Genomic DNA, 13208 nt, shown 5'->3' with positions numbered 1-13208 from the left:
CCGCTGGTCCCCTGGCTGTCTCTGTCCCTCTCCGATTCAGCAGGATGAAAATGAAACTGCTGCCTCTGCCAACAGTTTCCCCCTCCAGAGACTCGAGGTCCAGCTTTTACAGAAAGGCCCTTAAAAGCCGAGACCCCTAATTTGGCAAAATCTTTGTATCTAATTTGCAACAAAACCTCCTGAGCTGGCCAATGCTGATTGAATTTCCGGGAGCAAGTGGTTAATTTGTTTGGTTGGTGCGATGAATTCCTGGACCTCCGTCACTAAACTCGGCTGCAACAGAACATCAGGACTCCTCTGTAATGTTGTTTCCAAATTTTAGACTTCTGTCCACATGAAAGGGAAGCGTTTCTTAAAAAAAAAAAAAAAAAATCTGGTAAATTTGTGTGTATCTGAAGCCCTTCTTAACGTTATCATGAAAAGCTCAAATTTAGTCTTGCTTTAGGCATGCAGCAGCATAATACCTAGAAACACGCCATATAGCCTTTAAAAAGAGAACTTATGTGACTTTTTCAGAGAATTACGCTCCAGCGGCCGATAAACAAATGCCTTTATAGAATGTGTAAGTTTTTGCGTTTCTCCCTATCAGTATTTATAGACCGGGAAAATAAATTTCAAACACATAATCCCCCATAGCCTACCCCAAGAATGGTGAGAGTCTGAACGCCTAATGCCAACAGTAAATACACCGATAAGTGAATAAATAGTTATCTGGAGGTTTTTGTAGGTCACAAGTCATTCCTCTCCATCTCTTTACAAAGCAAGGCGTATTTCATGCCATGGCCCAGATAGGAAGGGTGAAAGGAACCATTTCATTTACTCTTATCTGAGAACGAAGGGGGGGAGAGACAGAGAGAGAGAGAGAGAGAGAGGGAGAGTCTTCTCTGCTGATACCTGTGGTGAGGAGGAGGCAGCAGCACTGTAGGCCTCTATAAACGACCCCTGCAAAATTTTTTGCTTTTATTCAACGAGAGGTTTCAGGATATGATAATAAAGAGACGAGGGAGGAATAATGCCTTTGCACAGCCATACAAAGCATTCAGAGAAATTGAGTGAGAGTGTTGAAGACTGGAATTTGTCCATGTAGGTCAACAGGCCCTTTCTTGCTTTGAGGAATATCTGAAAATGTGTGTGTTTTTTCTTTGCATATACTGAAGGGGACATTGCAGCAGTGATTTCCAGGTCTCAGTCACAGTAAATTAGTGGCCGGCTGCTTTATTACAAAAACAATCGGGTTCAGGGGTGCCCTGTTGGCCTACAGGTCAAAGCGCTGGCTATGATTACTGATAGTCAAGCCATTGACCTTAGTTGAATTTTATTTTATGTCGTTTTCCTTCTCTCTGACCATCAACATTCAAATGAAGGCATGAATGTTGTTTAAAAACAGGGTCAGCAGTGGCACATTACAGAGCGGTTCCCTGTATTTCCAGCAAATGGGGGGGAGGGAGGGGAAGAGGGGGGGGGTCTGAGGAGCATTTTCTTAAATGTGATTTTTTTTTTTGTGGGCCAGACTCTTGCATGGATCAGTAGTAAATAATACCCAATACCACTTTAAATAAAAACGTATTAACAGGCTCATAGGAAGTCAGTTTTTTGTAATCATCTGGGATAGGAAGTCCACAGAACTTAATTTTTTTTATTTGACCAAACAGCAAACCAGAGAGCTGCTAAATGTACACCTAAATTAAACTTAAACCATTCAGTGATAACCTAATCAGAGTCCAGGTGACCGAGTCCATGATCCAGCTCAACAAGAGCTGTGACTGCTTGTTCCACTAATAGAACATCCAAATCATCTGTAAACCAACTCACTAAAATTAAAAAAGCAATTCCAATAAATAATCTGGGTCACAGGTGATATTATTGCTGCAACTGTTGTCCATCATATATACCAAAGGCATAAAGACATATTTAAAAAAACATGCTACCTAAACCCAGAATGATTTATGAAAATAATGATTGTGTTGCTTATCCATGAAGTTGGGGGATTTGTGAGTGGCAGATTTTAAAAGTTGAAATTGAAGCAGTAAAGGTGCAGACTTTTAAAGTCTGGGTTAAGCTCAACAAATGCTGGATCCGATATTTTCTATTATACTGGGACTCTGTATCATATGCATTAGCCCTAAAAGCCCATTTAAAGTCTTTCAAACTCCACGGCTCCAGTTTGTAAAGCAGGACGTCTGCTGTGAGTTTGTGGCAGCCCAACCAAAGATGACGTCACTCTGGTGACATCATCAGGCTGTAGAAATCAAAGTGTTTTAACAAGCTGTGCAAAACTTCCGATGAACCACTGCAATTTGTGTGTGTAAAATTTGTGTGGCGCACCTTTAATGCACCGGACCCACCACAGCCATGCCAACATAAATCTGAAAAATGACAATACATATTGTTTAATCTAGTGGACCGTGTTTTTGAATGAACGGGTCTGATAGTAAGCAATCAATTCTTTTGTCAGTGCTGGCATGATTTTGTCTTTACAGTTGATGCTGGTTGTTAAATTTCAAGCCATTTAGTCCTTTAGCGTTGGCTGAGCCCAGCTCACGGGGGCACTGCATCACATCACTCAGTCTGTATATTGCCGTGTTTCGTAAAGAGCGATTGCTTTTCAAATTGTGCTGTCTGCAGCAGGCGTCTGCATAATGAGGCTTCTTCTATCTGAAGAAAATAAAGCAGTAAGGAGGAGAGTGACCATACGCATTAGCCGCTTGGAAATAGCTTTGTTTGATTTCACAGAATGAGACTCTCCAGACTTCACATTTCTGTATTTATCTGCCATGTATTGACCTATTTATATTTAAACTGGAGAAGGCCGTGCGTGCGCTTCTTTAAATTATGCTGGAGAGAAGACGAGGAAAGGGCGACAGGTTCAGGGGACAGCTTGGTGTTTTAGGGGGTATCCCTGCTGGGGTTCTGTGTTTAAAATCTATTACCCCCACAGCTAGGATTAGTGCGTGTGAGTGTGAGTGTGAGGGTGTGTGTGTGTGTGTGTGTGTGTGTGTATGTGTGTGTGTGTTTCCCCTAAAGACGTAATCACTATGGTAATACAAAAACCAGTGGATTAAATGGTGGATAAATTCTAGTTGATTTATACTTTGCCTTTGGTGAGATACATACATACACGGTATATATGTGCACGTACAGACAGGGAGAGGCAGAAAGAGTGTTTCTACTGGCAGATACAGTTGTTACCACTGTTGCCTCAGATCCAGAAACTCCTGGGTTCTGACCCGACCCGGTTCACTGGAGCCTTTCAGAGGAGAGTTTGTAAATGTATAAATGTGGTCGTCTGTCTAAATGCTTCCCATGTGATACACTGCTGACCTGTTCAGAATGTATTCCCCACCAGGTGAGCTCCATAACTGCTATAGACAATAGATCCATATATAAATCAACTTGCTAAATTACTCTTTTCTCTAATTCACAGCAAGTTTATAATCGTTGATTTTTCTCAAGCAGCTTTCTAACAGGCAGTTATGGTTTTCTGTGTCTCGTGGCTGCAGTGGAAGATTTGAAAAAGTGTGTAACAATCCTCTGACCAGAATTACATGAAGATTATTCAATTATGTAAAGGTTCAGCTTCTCTTCTGTTCTAGTGCGCACTAGCCTGGCTGTCTTTCATTCATTTCCTCTTACACTTTCATCCCTTCATCCCTCAGGGGGAATATTAGGAGTATCTTTCACTAAGGGGCTAGGGCAAGGCCTTAGTCAATAATTAATTGAAATCCCTTCATTTACTCGAAATCTTTGCTTATCCTGCCCCTGGTAAAATTGGGCAAAGTTTGCACTTTAAAATAGTCCAACTATTATTATTATTATGCTGAGCAGGATAAAACAGAGGCGGGAGAGAAATCAGATGTGTTTGAGAGGGTAAATTAACTGCAGCAAGTGGCCAACAGCTGTGTGGTTGTAGCTCAGAAATTGTGGCTCAAGTTTGAACTATAAACCACATACTAAAAAATAGTCAGTACGAGTCGGGGATTCAAGGGAGCGGATAATTACAGAATGCAGTTTTACAAACATTAACATCATGATTTTGTGGTATTAAACAGAGAGCGGGATCTAGATGACGGACTGTAGCAGCTTCTGCAGATCCTGACAATGACCGTGATGCAATGACTGTGTGCCCTGCCCTTTATCAAGGTTTTGTAGCTTCAAAGGGGTAAAGTGGTACTGGGCTGATCTTCTGTGTGTGTAAATATTGTTTTCACCTCTTACCGAAACCACCTTTTGGTCAAACTTTATTTTATGACAATGTCAGAACAATCGATCGACCCGACTACGATTGTGTTGGAAAAGTTGAGTTAACTCATGTCCAACACATATGACTCTGTCCTTTCAATCAAGTGTTAAATCATTCATATTAAGAATGTGATTAATTGAAGACCAGGCCTGACATGATGGATTAAATGAATGCTTTTCACATTGGTTTTTCGTTGATATGCGAGTCCTTTTTAGTTGGTGCACATGTAGTTAAAGCCACCAACTTTTGTCTCATCATTGCCTCATCAACCTGCATGTGGTCTTTGACTTCAATACCTGTAAACTAATCTAATACTTCTTTGTCTCCTCTGTGACTTAAGTCAAGCTATAACATTTCTCTCTGTCCATGACTCTTGACCTCGTTCTGATCCATCTCGCACACTCTCGCTCTCTTTTCTAGGACATGGTGGAGTGAACCAGCTCGGAGGTGTGTTTGTAAATGGCAGGCCGCTCCCTGATGTAGTTCGACAGCGGATAGTTGAACTCGCCCATCAGGGGGTTCGCCCGTGCGACATCTCACGCCAGCTACGAGTCAGCCACGGATGTGTCAGCAAGATACTGGGCAGGTAAAAGGCGTACAAAAACACCTACACTTGTGTGGTGAGCAAATTATTCAGTTGAGTGAAAGGTGTGCTTCGGACAGAGGTGTAAAAAGGTCCTTGTTTGACACCATTACCTATATTGTCCTTTAAGCAGAGAGTGAACCATCAAAGTTCAACTGGCTGCAGCAAATACTTTCACCTTTACTTATCTGTTACATTTTGGGGTCATTCTGGTTATTATTTCGTCCTCAGGTGAAATGAACACACACACACACACACACACACACACACACACACACACACACACACACACACACACACACACACACACACACACACACACACACACACACACACACACACATATATATACAGATAGGTTCAGCGTTGGCTCCACAAACTCATTTAGTGTCAATTCTGCTGTTTTCTTCAATTTGCTCAGCATGCACGAACTGCATTTTCACAAGTGTCTGCCTTCATTTTGGCTTGCCTCTTATTTCTCCACCTCTCACTTCCCTCCCTCTCTTCTCTGCTCATTTCTTGTCTTTTCACCTTCCTCTCCCTTATCCGTATCCTGTATTTCTCGTCCGACCCCTCTCAATATTTCTGTGTCTCTCCTCACCCCCCTTTTTTTTGGTGCCTTTTTTTACTCTCTGTCTGTCCGTATCTCCCTCTGCCTTTTCAAAGCTAAATTCAAGAGTAAATCCCTGCTCGTTCCGTCCCCCGAAGAAGAAAGGGGGACAAAAGGGAAAAGATTCATCACTTTTTGGAATTAGCATCAAAATGAAAGTGGCACCATATTTCTGCACCCCCCCCCCCCAAAAAAAAAAAAAAACAGAGGGAGATGGAGATGGAGAATAGGAGAAAGACAAGAAGAGAGAACAAATTCAAAAGGGAAAAGGCGTGTTAAAGAAGAAGAGGGCAGGAAAAAGAAAAACGAATGAGAAACAGAGACCATTTGTGGGGACGGAGGGGAAGGATTAGCTACAGCGACCCTCAGCTATATCAAAAAATGTGTTGCTCATTGTTCTCCCATGCCTCTCTTCTCTGTCTCTCTCTCTTTCCGTCTTCCTCTCTCTATCTATCTCTCTCTCTCTCCCCTTTCCTGGCCGTTCAACTCACTGAAGCGTTACCGTGAGTGAGGGGGAGTAGAGGGGATCGAGAGATGGAAGGAGGGAGGGAGGGTTGTTTTATCCTCTCCTCTCTGTCTCTCTGGTGCCAGCAGAACAAAAACACCAACTCTACCACCCTGTGTGTGTGTGTGTGTGTGTGTGTGTGTGTGTGTGTGTGTGTGTGTGTGTGTGTGTGTGTGTGTGTGTGTGTGTGTGTGTGTGTGTGTGTGTGTGTGTGTGTGCGTGCGTGCGTGCGTGCGTATTGGCTCATCGTTGCGCGGATATCAATAACCACGCTCGTTTATTCACCAATGATTCAGCTGTGAATAATTTAAATAGTTTTCCATTTGAAAATAGATTGTTTTTCCTTTAGCTGTGTTTATACTCCAGCTGTGAATAGTCCAAATGTGCAACACACCCAGACACACACACGTGCGCAACACGCGCACACACACACCAAAAGAAAAGACAAGGAAGCGCACATTTACAGGAACTCGCATCTTCACGGAAAGGATTACTCTACCGTACAGTGGAGAGAGAGAGCAGCAGGTTTAAGACTGACTGACAGCTTGCATCCACACACAGCATCCCCCTCTTCTCTGCAAGCTGTGTAGCACATTTGCTGTCCTCCATCCTCCTCCCCCCCGACCCCCATGCCCCTTCTGCATGCAAATACATTCATGAAATAGCCATGGTGGACACGAAACGCCTGGATCTGTGTGTGTGTGTGTGTGTGTGTGTGTGTGTGTGTGTGTGTGTGTGTGTGTGTGTGTGTGTGTGTGTGTGTGTGTGTGTGTGTGTGTGTGTGTGCGTCAGTGCGACCCTCTTCCTACCTCTGTGTCACAATGTGAAATTGCTTAAGAAAACAGCAGCCATTCACAGCTTGAGACAGGTGTTTGAGCTTTTAAATGTTGTCATTTGGCTGACGCTGGGCTCTGTAGAAAAATCAGATAACTGCAACATTATGTAACTAGCAGTGAAAGTTTTACTTTGCCTTTATTTAACATGTCTCAGTGAGATCAGAGTCGAATCGACCAAATCAGTCCAACACAGACAAAACTAAACAAACTAAAAAACATTCCAATCAAGTCATTTACCATGGAACTTACAGCAAACCTAAATTTGAGTTATCAGTTTCCTCAAGAAAAACAGAGACGCTATCCTTCCAAGCGCCATCAAAGCTTTAGAGATCGCAAAAAAAAACACTTGAGGCTTCAGATGTAAGAGTTACTCAAATCAAGAGGGAAGTTTTGTCTATTTTAATGTGAAGTTCTCCAGAAAACATTTGCTTTCTAAAGTGCAGCTGAAGGATACATATAGAGGGGAATTTCATCCTTTCTCCTTGAGAAAGCTTTATTGCGTAGAACAAGGATCGCGGAGGATCAAGCACGAGCGTAGGAGCCGGTGGGATGAGGTGGTTTCTGAAGAGTTTTTTGAATTTAAACCAGAAAGATGTCCTGTGGCACAGAGGGAAGGTCATTCCTCTGCTGGAGAGAAAGGAGAGAGAAGAGGTGAGGCTGAGTGGAACAATGTTCAAATCACCACCAGGAACGGTGAACTAAAGGGCCAGTAAAACAGAAAGAGGTTTTTAAGATATAAGCTGGAGTCAAGAATGCCGTTCCATTTTTCAGCTTCGAGAGGTCATTAAACAACTAAAAGGTCTATCAGTTGTCTAGTTTAAAGGATGAGGCCAGAAATATTCGACAATTTCCTTGTTGCCAACTAATCAAAAGACCAAAATCATGAGTTTATCCGACTAACAAGAGGCCAAAGCCTGATATATCCTATTAACCAGCGGTACACCTCCATTGTGCTCCTAAACTGTTAAAAACACAGATATATGACACGGTGACATCTTACTTTATTACAGTGAACTGTATTATTATGAGTTGATCCCACAAACACTGTCCTGCTGTTGTAATGAGTCATGACATGAATCTACACCTGTAAATAGTTGATACAACAACTGGATGACAACGAGAAAAAACTCAAGAACCGCTGCAACCTGAGCCTTTAAAAAAATATGCAAACCTGTTTTGATTACTTTTGCACAATCACATGCAATCAGTAAACATTGTCATATGTCACAAAGTCATGCTGATTAAACAGCTCAGCCTCATGTTTCTTACCTGCTGTTTTTGCATGAAAATGTTGTTTTCCTATCCAGTTTTGGATTTTTTTAAAATCTACAATTTTAAATTTCAATTACATTTCAAGCAATTTAAATCACCCTGGAACTGGTAGCATTATGAAATTAAAATGACAGATAACTGAAAGCAAAATTGACTGATTTATTCTGCTTTTATTTAACGCCGCTTCTAGGATTACTACAGCCTTCTTGTGTTTCCCCTAATGACCGAGCATCTTCTTTGTGCTTTAATTGGCAGGTACTACGAAACGGGCAGTATCCGCCCCGGGGTAATCGGGGGATCCAAACCAAAGGTTGCTACACCCAAAGTGGTCGACAAGATCGCCGATTACAAACGCCAAAACCCCACCATGTTTGCCTGGGAGATCCGGGACAGGCTCCTGGCCGAGAGAGTTTGTGACAATGACAGCGTCCCCAGTGTCAGCTCCATCAACAGGTACAACGGTCGGAGAGATCTGTGTGTTTGTTTTAGTATCAACCTATAGCAACAGGTACTGAGCGTAGGTAGAGAGCAGAGCTATATAATACGGTGTGTTTTATATGTGTGTGTGTGTGTGTGTGTGTGTGTGTGTGTGTGTGTGTGTGTGTGTGTGTGTGTGTGTGTGTGTGTGTGTGTGTGTGTGTGTGTGTGTGTGTGTGTGTGAGTCTGGGAGTGAAGGAGAGAATTGCAAAGAGGCCCCAGTCTCCATATGTATGAAGTGGCTGCAGCTCAGTGGTTCAACACGATGGTACAATGACAACCCTTTCCCCTGAGCATAGAGGCAGAGAGAGAGGGAGGGATAGTGAAATAAGAGAGAAGGAGTGAGCAAAAGAGACAGACAAAAGGGATGGAAGGTGTGCACGGCTGAGGAAAGAAAACAAACACAAAAGGAAAGGAGAGAAAGGAAAAGGGAGGAAAGGAAATGAGAGGAGAGGAAAAAGGGAGGAAAGGAAGAGAAAGGAAAGGAAAGAGGAAGAAAAGGCTTGCATGAGCAGCCAAGCAGGAAGTGTGAGGCCCCTCTGCCATGTCAGCCTGCCTCAGCCACTTCACACACACACACACACACACACACACACACACACACACACACACACACACACACACACACACACACACACACACACACACACACACACACACACACACACACACACACACACACACACACACACACACACACACACACACACACACACACACACACACACACACAGTTTTGCTCCCACGACGGTCATGTTCTCTCTGTCACTCAGAATCTCTCACACACTTACACAAACCACTTCACACACACACTAATATCTCCTCTCTCCTCCTGCAGGATCATTCGGACTAAGGTTCAGCAGCCTGGTCAAACGGGCTCAGTGTCGGCTCACAACTTAGGTAGGTCGCCGCTATAAAAATCCTGTTTCCAACTGTCAAAGCAAATTTTACAGAGGAACCGTTTTGTGGGAATCTCTGCGGAGCGGAGCCCGAACACAGAACGGCAAAAACATATTAAAATTCTGGACCTGAACCAGCGTGTAGACACTGTGTGAGACGCTATGTGCCACAAGGTTCATTGCTTGAAAGCAAAAAATTACAGTTACTTAGCGAGATGTATTGTTAGGTAAATTAATAAAACCCTTTTTCCACAAGTCCCTCTCAAATGGGGATCCCACACCACTTAATCCCAATAAAACAAAGCTCATACACCTCACTGCTGCGAGACAGAGCATTTATGTTCATATATTCAAATTTACAGAGGGTTAACCTACACAGACAGGACCCCCTCAGGGCATACACAAGTAACCTCGGTAACATCCATGTGGTGTTTTTTTGATGTGCTAGAAGACATATCATGAGTCAAATAAGCAATCAACACCATGATTGAGAGTTTTCACTGTAGAACTGGAACGACAGTCTAAAAAAACACCGATCCCGACAGCCAGGGTTTCATATATCACAAACCTAAGAAACCAATCTGGTCAAGTTGTGGGGTTCGGGCTTTCCATTTCATTGAGCTGCCAGCAGGCATGCTGCAGCGGGGTGGGTGGAGGTGGCTTCATTCATTTATTCATTCATTCATTCATACATTTGAACCGTTTTAAGGGTTCAAATGGCAAATTGGCAAGATTTTTGTTGTTGCCAAAACCTCTAAATATGTAGTTTTGATGAGAGATGACAGGAGAGACTTTAATCACTAAATCACCTAATTAACTGAAATAATAAAGTCGTTAAAACAAGTCCAGCATTATTTTGTCGTCTTGTGACCTCCGAGCCAAAATATACATTGTGCATAGTCATAAATGAATTTGTCTTCATCCAAATTACTATTAACACAAGGACACAGCTTCAATGGCTCTTTATCACGTTAATTCAGTCATGTTTGTTTGGCCAGCATAGCAGGTTGCAAAGATGTAAGTAAACAACAGAGGTAAACCTGCATGGGATTCTGCCTTTAGGATGAAAACTACACTAGGAATAATTATGGAAGCCAGTAATTCTGGATATTGTGGTATATAATAGGAGTTTTACTGGAGGGTCCTTATACTTATATAAAAGTAACATTTTGAACTAAAACAGGACAGGTTCAGAGTGACAATGTCTGGAGATTCATCTGTACTAAATTATCATGTTACAGACTGAAGCAAAAATCTATTACAACAATGACTGAAACATTATTGCCTTTTATTTGATGAATATCTGAAAGTACAAATAAATACGATAGCTGCTCTCTCTCTCTCTCTCTTCCTCGCTTGGCCCTGCAGTGGATTGTGTTTCGGTGTCTCTCATATCTTCATAATCGCACATTGTCTATTAATCTAAATTAATTTCACACACACTGCTCCCTGACTCCTGCCTTTTACTCACATTTAGCAGATATGCACACACATGCATACACACCTCGATGCACTGCAAGACACACACACACACACACACACACACACACACACACACACACACACACACACACACACACACACGCACGCACGCACGCTTACAGATTACACAGATAAATGGCTCCCACTCCCAGGCGGAAAATTGAACATTTGGATTTGCAGAATAAAAGCGTTACGTTCTGATAAAAAAAAAGAGTGAAAAGAAAGAGAAAGGAAAATCAGATAATTGAAGTGCTAAATCAAGTGATGGGAAAAGGAGGGATATGCATTCATTATACTCTCCTTGTCATTAGCGAAGGAGTAACGGCTAGAAGGGACTTTGATCCTCTGGTTTGCCTGTTTCTATTTTATTTTTTTTATTCCCTCTTCGGTCTTGTCTTTCTGTGTTTGGGGGGTCTGCTGGGAGAGAGGATTAGGATGTCTGTCTCCACACCTTTCTGTCCCTCCTGGGATACCATACTGTCACTCAACCCCACGTCCGCTTACAGGGGCACAGATAAGGGACCAAGGAGAGAGTGACTGTATGTTTCAGTCTGTATGTGTGTGTCAGGAGGTTGCCGGGTGTGTGTGTGTGTGTGTGTGTGTGTGTGTGTGTGTGCGTGCGTGCGTGCGTGTGTGTGTGTGTGTGTGTTCGTCACTGAAGCGGTGACAAGTATGTCGCTGTGTTGCCCAGCAAGGAACTTGTCTCCTCCAGGGGGAAGATTAGAGGAAGAGACAACAAGGAGCAAAACACTAACAGAGGCCTGTCCTTTCCTCCAGCTTCGATTTAGTCGGGATTGCTGTGTAAAGTTTTAAGAAAATTAAAGTGCATCTATGTTTACGGAGTTGGAATGAATATGATTTAAATTGTACGGGGTTTTTCTCTTTATCAAATCTTTATCAGAATCAAGACGTGATTATTGTTGTAAGCACAGAACAATCAATTTTGGAGGGAAAAGGCTCAAAGTTTTGCTTTGGGTTTACATGATTTATAGTTCATTTTTCATTTATTAAATGTGAAAATACAGGAAACATCTTGTTTTGGTTAGTTCTCCTTCTAGAATTTTAGGACACATCAATCAAAAAGACAGTTATGTCTATGCCAAAAATCTGTCAAACAAAAACAAACCAGAGAAAACTGTATACGCTTATGATTGAAAAGACTGAATCCACCGTTATACAATAAGCAGGTAAACATTGTAATATTTACCAAACGTCCTGCTCCTGAAATCTTTGTTTCTGCGGATGTTCGCACAGTTCACTCTAAGATTCTATAACGAATGTGTGCTCTAACTTGTTCAGATGGATTTGAGAAGTTGCCCCTATTATGTAAGTCCATGGAATAAAAAGTAACATTTGATGAAAGGCTCCCTTTAATGTTTGTTTGCTGTGTACATACACTGTGTAACTAATGAGACTATACTGTCACTATAATGAAACTATACTATAATGACACTATAATGTAATTCATCATTCCCATTACCTGCCTTGTGATTTCTGGATGCAGCCTTCCAACTGTTCGCATTGTCATGTGATGTGTCTGCAGCAACGTCCGTGGCTGCCACACAGGTCTCCGCGGTGACCAGCGACTCTGCCGGCTCCTCGTACTCCATCAGTGGCATTCTGGGTATCAGCTCCGCTGCTGACGTGGGGAAGAGGAAGAGGGACGAAGGTGAGCAATCAATTATGCTGTTTATATCTGCTTCCCCCCCCCCCCCCCCCCCCCCCCCCCCCCCCCCCCCCCCCCCCCCCCCCCCCCCCCCCCCCCCCCCCCCCCCCCCCCCCCCCCCCCCCCCCCCCCCCCCCCCCCCCCCCCCCCCCCCCCCCCCCCCCCCCCCCCCCCCCCCCCCTGCAAATCATTCTCCATTTTGATGGAAATGGCATTTTTCCAAGTGCACATGTACAAAGAAAAATACACATAAACACATTGTATGATGATGGACAGTCTCAGGACCTCCTCCTCTCCAGACCAGTGTGGAAAACCCAGATGGAAAGAACTCAACACATGAGGATCAATGACAGATATGTGTGTGCGAGAGCATGCATGTGCAGTGCGGAAGCTGGAAAACAAACATCTTCATTCAGAAACCCAGATATGTTTACTAACAGTGCTTCACAGGCGAGATACCGGAGAAGTTGGTTTATGCATGCACTATTGATCATATATGCCGTCATACTGGATCAATGCTGCATGCTAATAGAGGTGTGAGCTTGTGTGTGTGTTTGTGTTATCGCGTGTACTGTATATATGTATATGTGTGTGTGTATGTGTGTGTGCGTAAATGCGCGCATGATTATTGAGTGTGT

At 43.1% G+C, this 13208-nt stretch overlaps 1 protein-coding gene across 1 annotated transcript in view; it reads left to right on the top strand.

Annotated features, from left to right (window-relative positions):
* The window catches only part of pax5 (paired box 5), a 57614-nt gene that overhangs the window by 10578 nt on the left and 33828 nt on the right, over positions 1-13208 (top strand). The window contains exons 2-5 of the mRNA XM_069697483.1: positions 4661-4826; positions 8302-8499; positions 9362-9423; positions 12448-12573. Coding sequence (XP_069553584.1) covers positions 4661-4826; positions 8302-8499; positions 9362-9423; positions 12448-12573 — 552 coding nt within the window. The remainder of the gene's footprint in view (positions 1-4660; positions 4827-8301; positions 8500-9361; positions 9424-12447; positions 12574-13208) is intronic.

The sequence above is a fragment of the Brachyistius frenatus genome, unplaced genomic scaffold (genome assembly GCF_029030835.1).
Source record: "Brachyistius frenatus isolate BFR_SWC_R1_liver_20210118 unplaced genomic scaffold, ASM2903083v1 Contig_23, whole genome shotgun sequence".
NCBI lineage: Eukaryota > Metazoa > Chordata > Actinopteri > Embiotocidae > Brachyistius > Brachyistius frenatus.
Note: the sequence above shows the minus strand (reverse complement) of the source record. Positions and strands in the feature narration are given on the sequence as shown.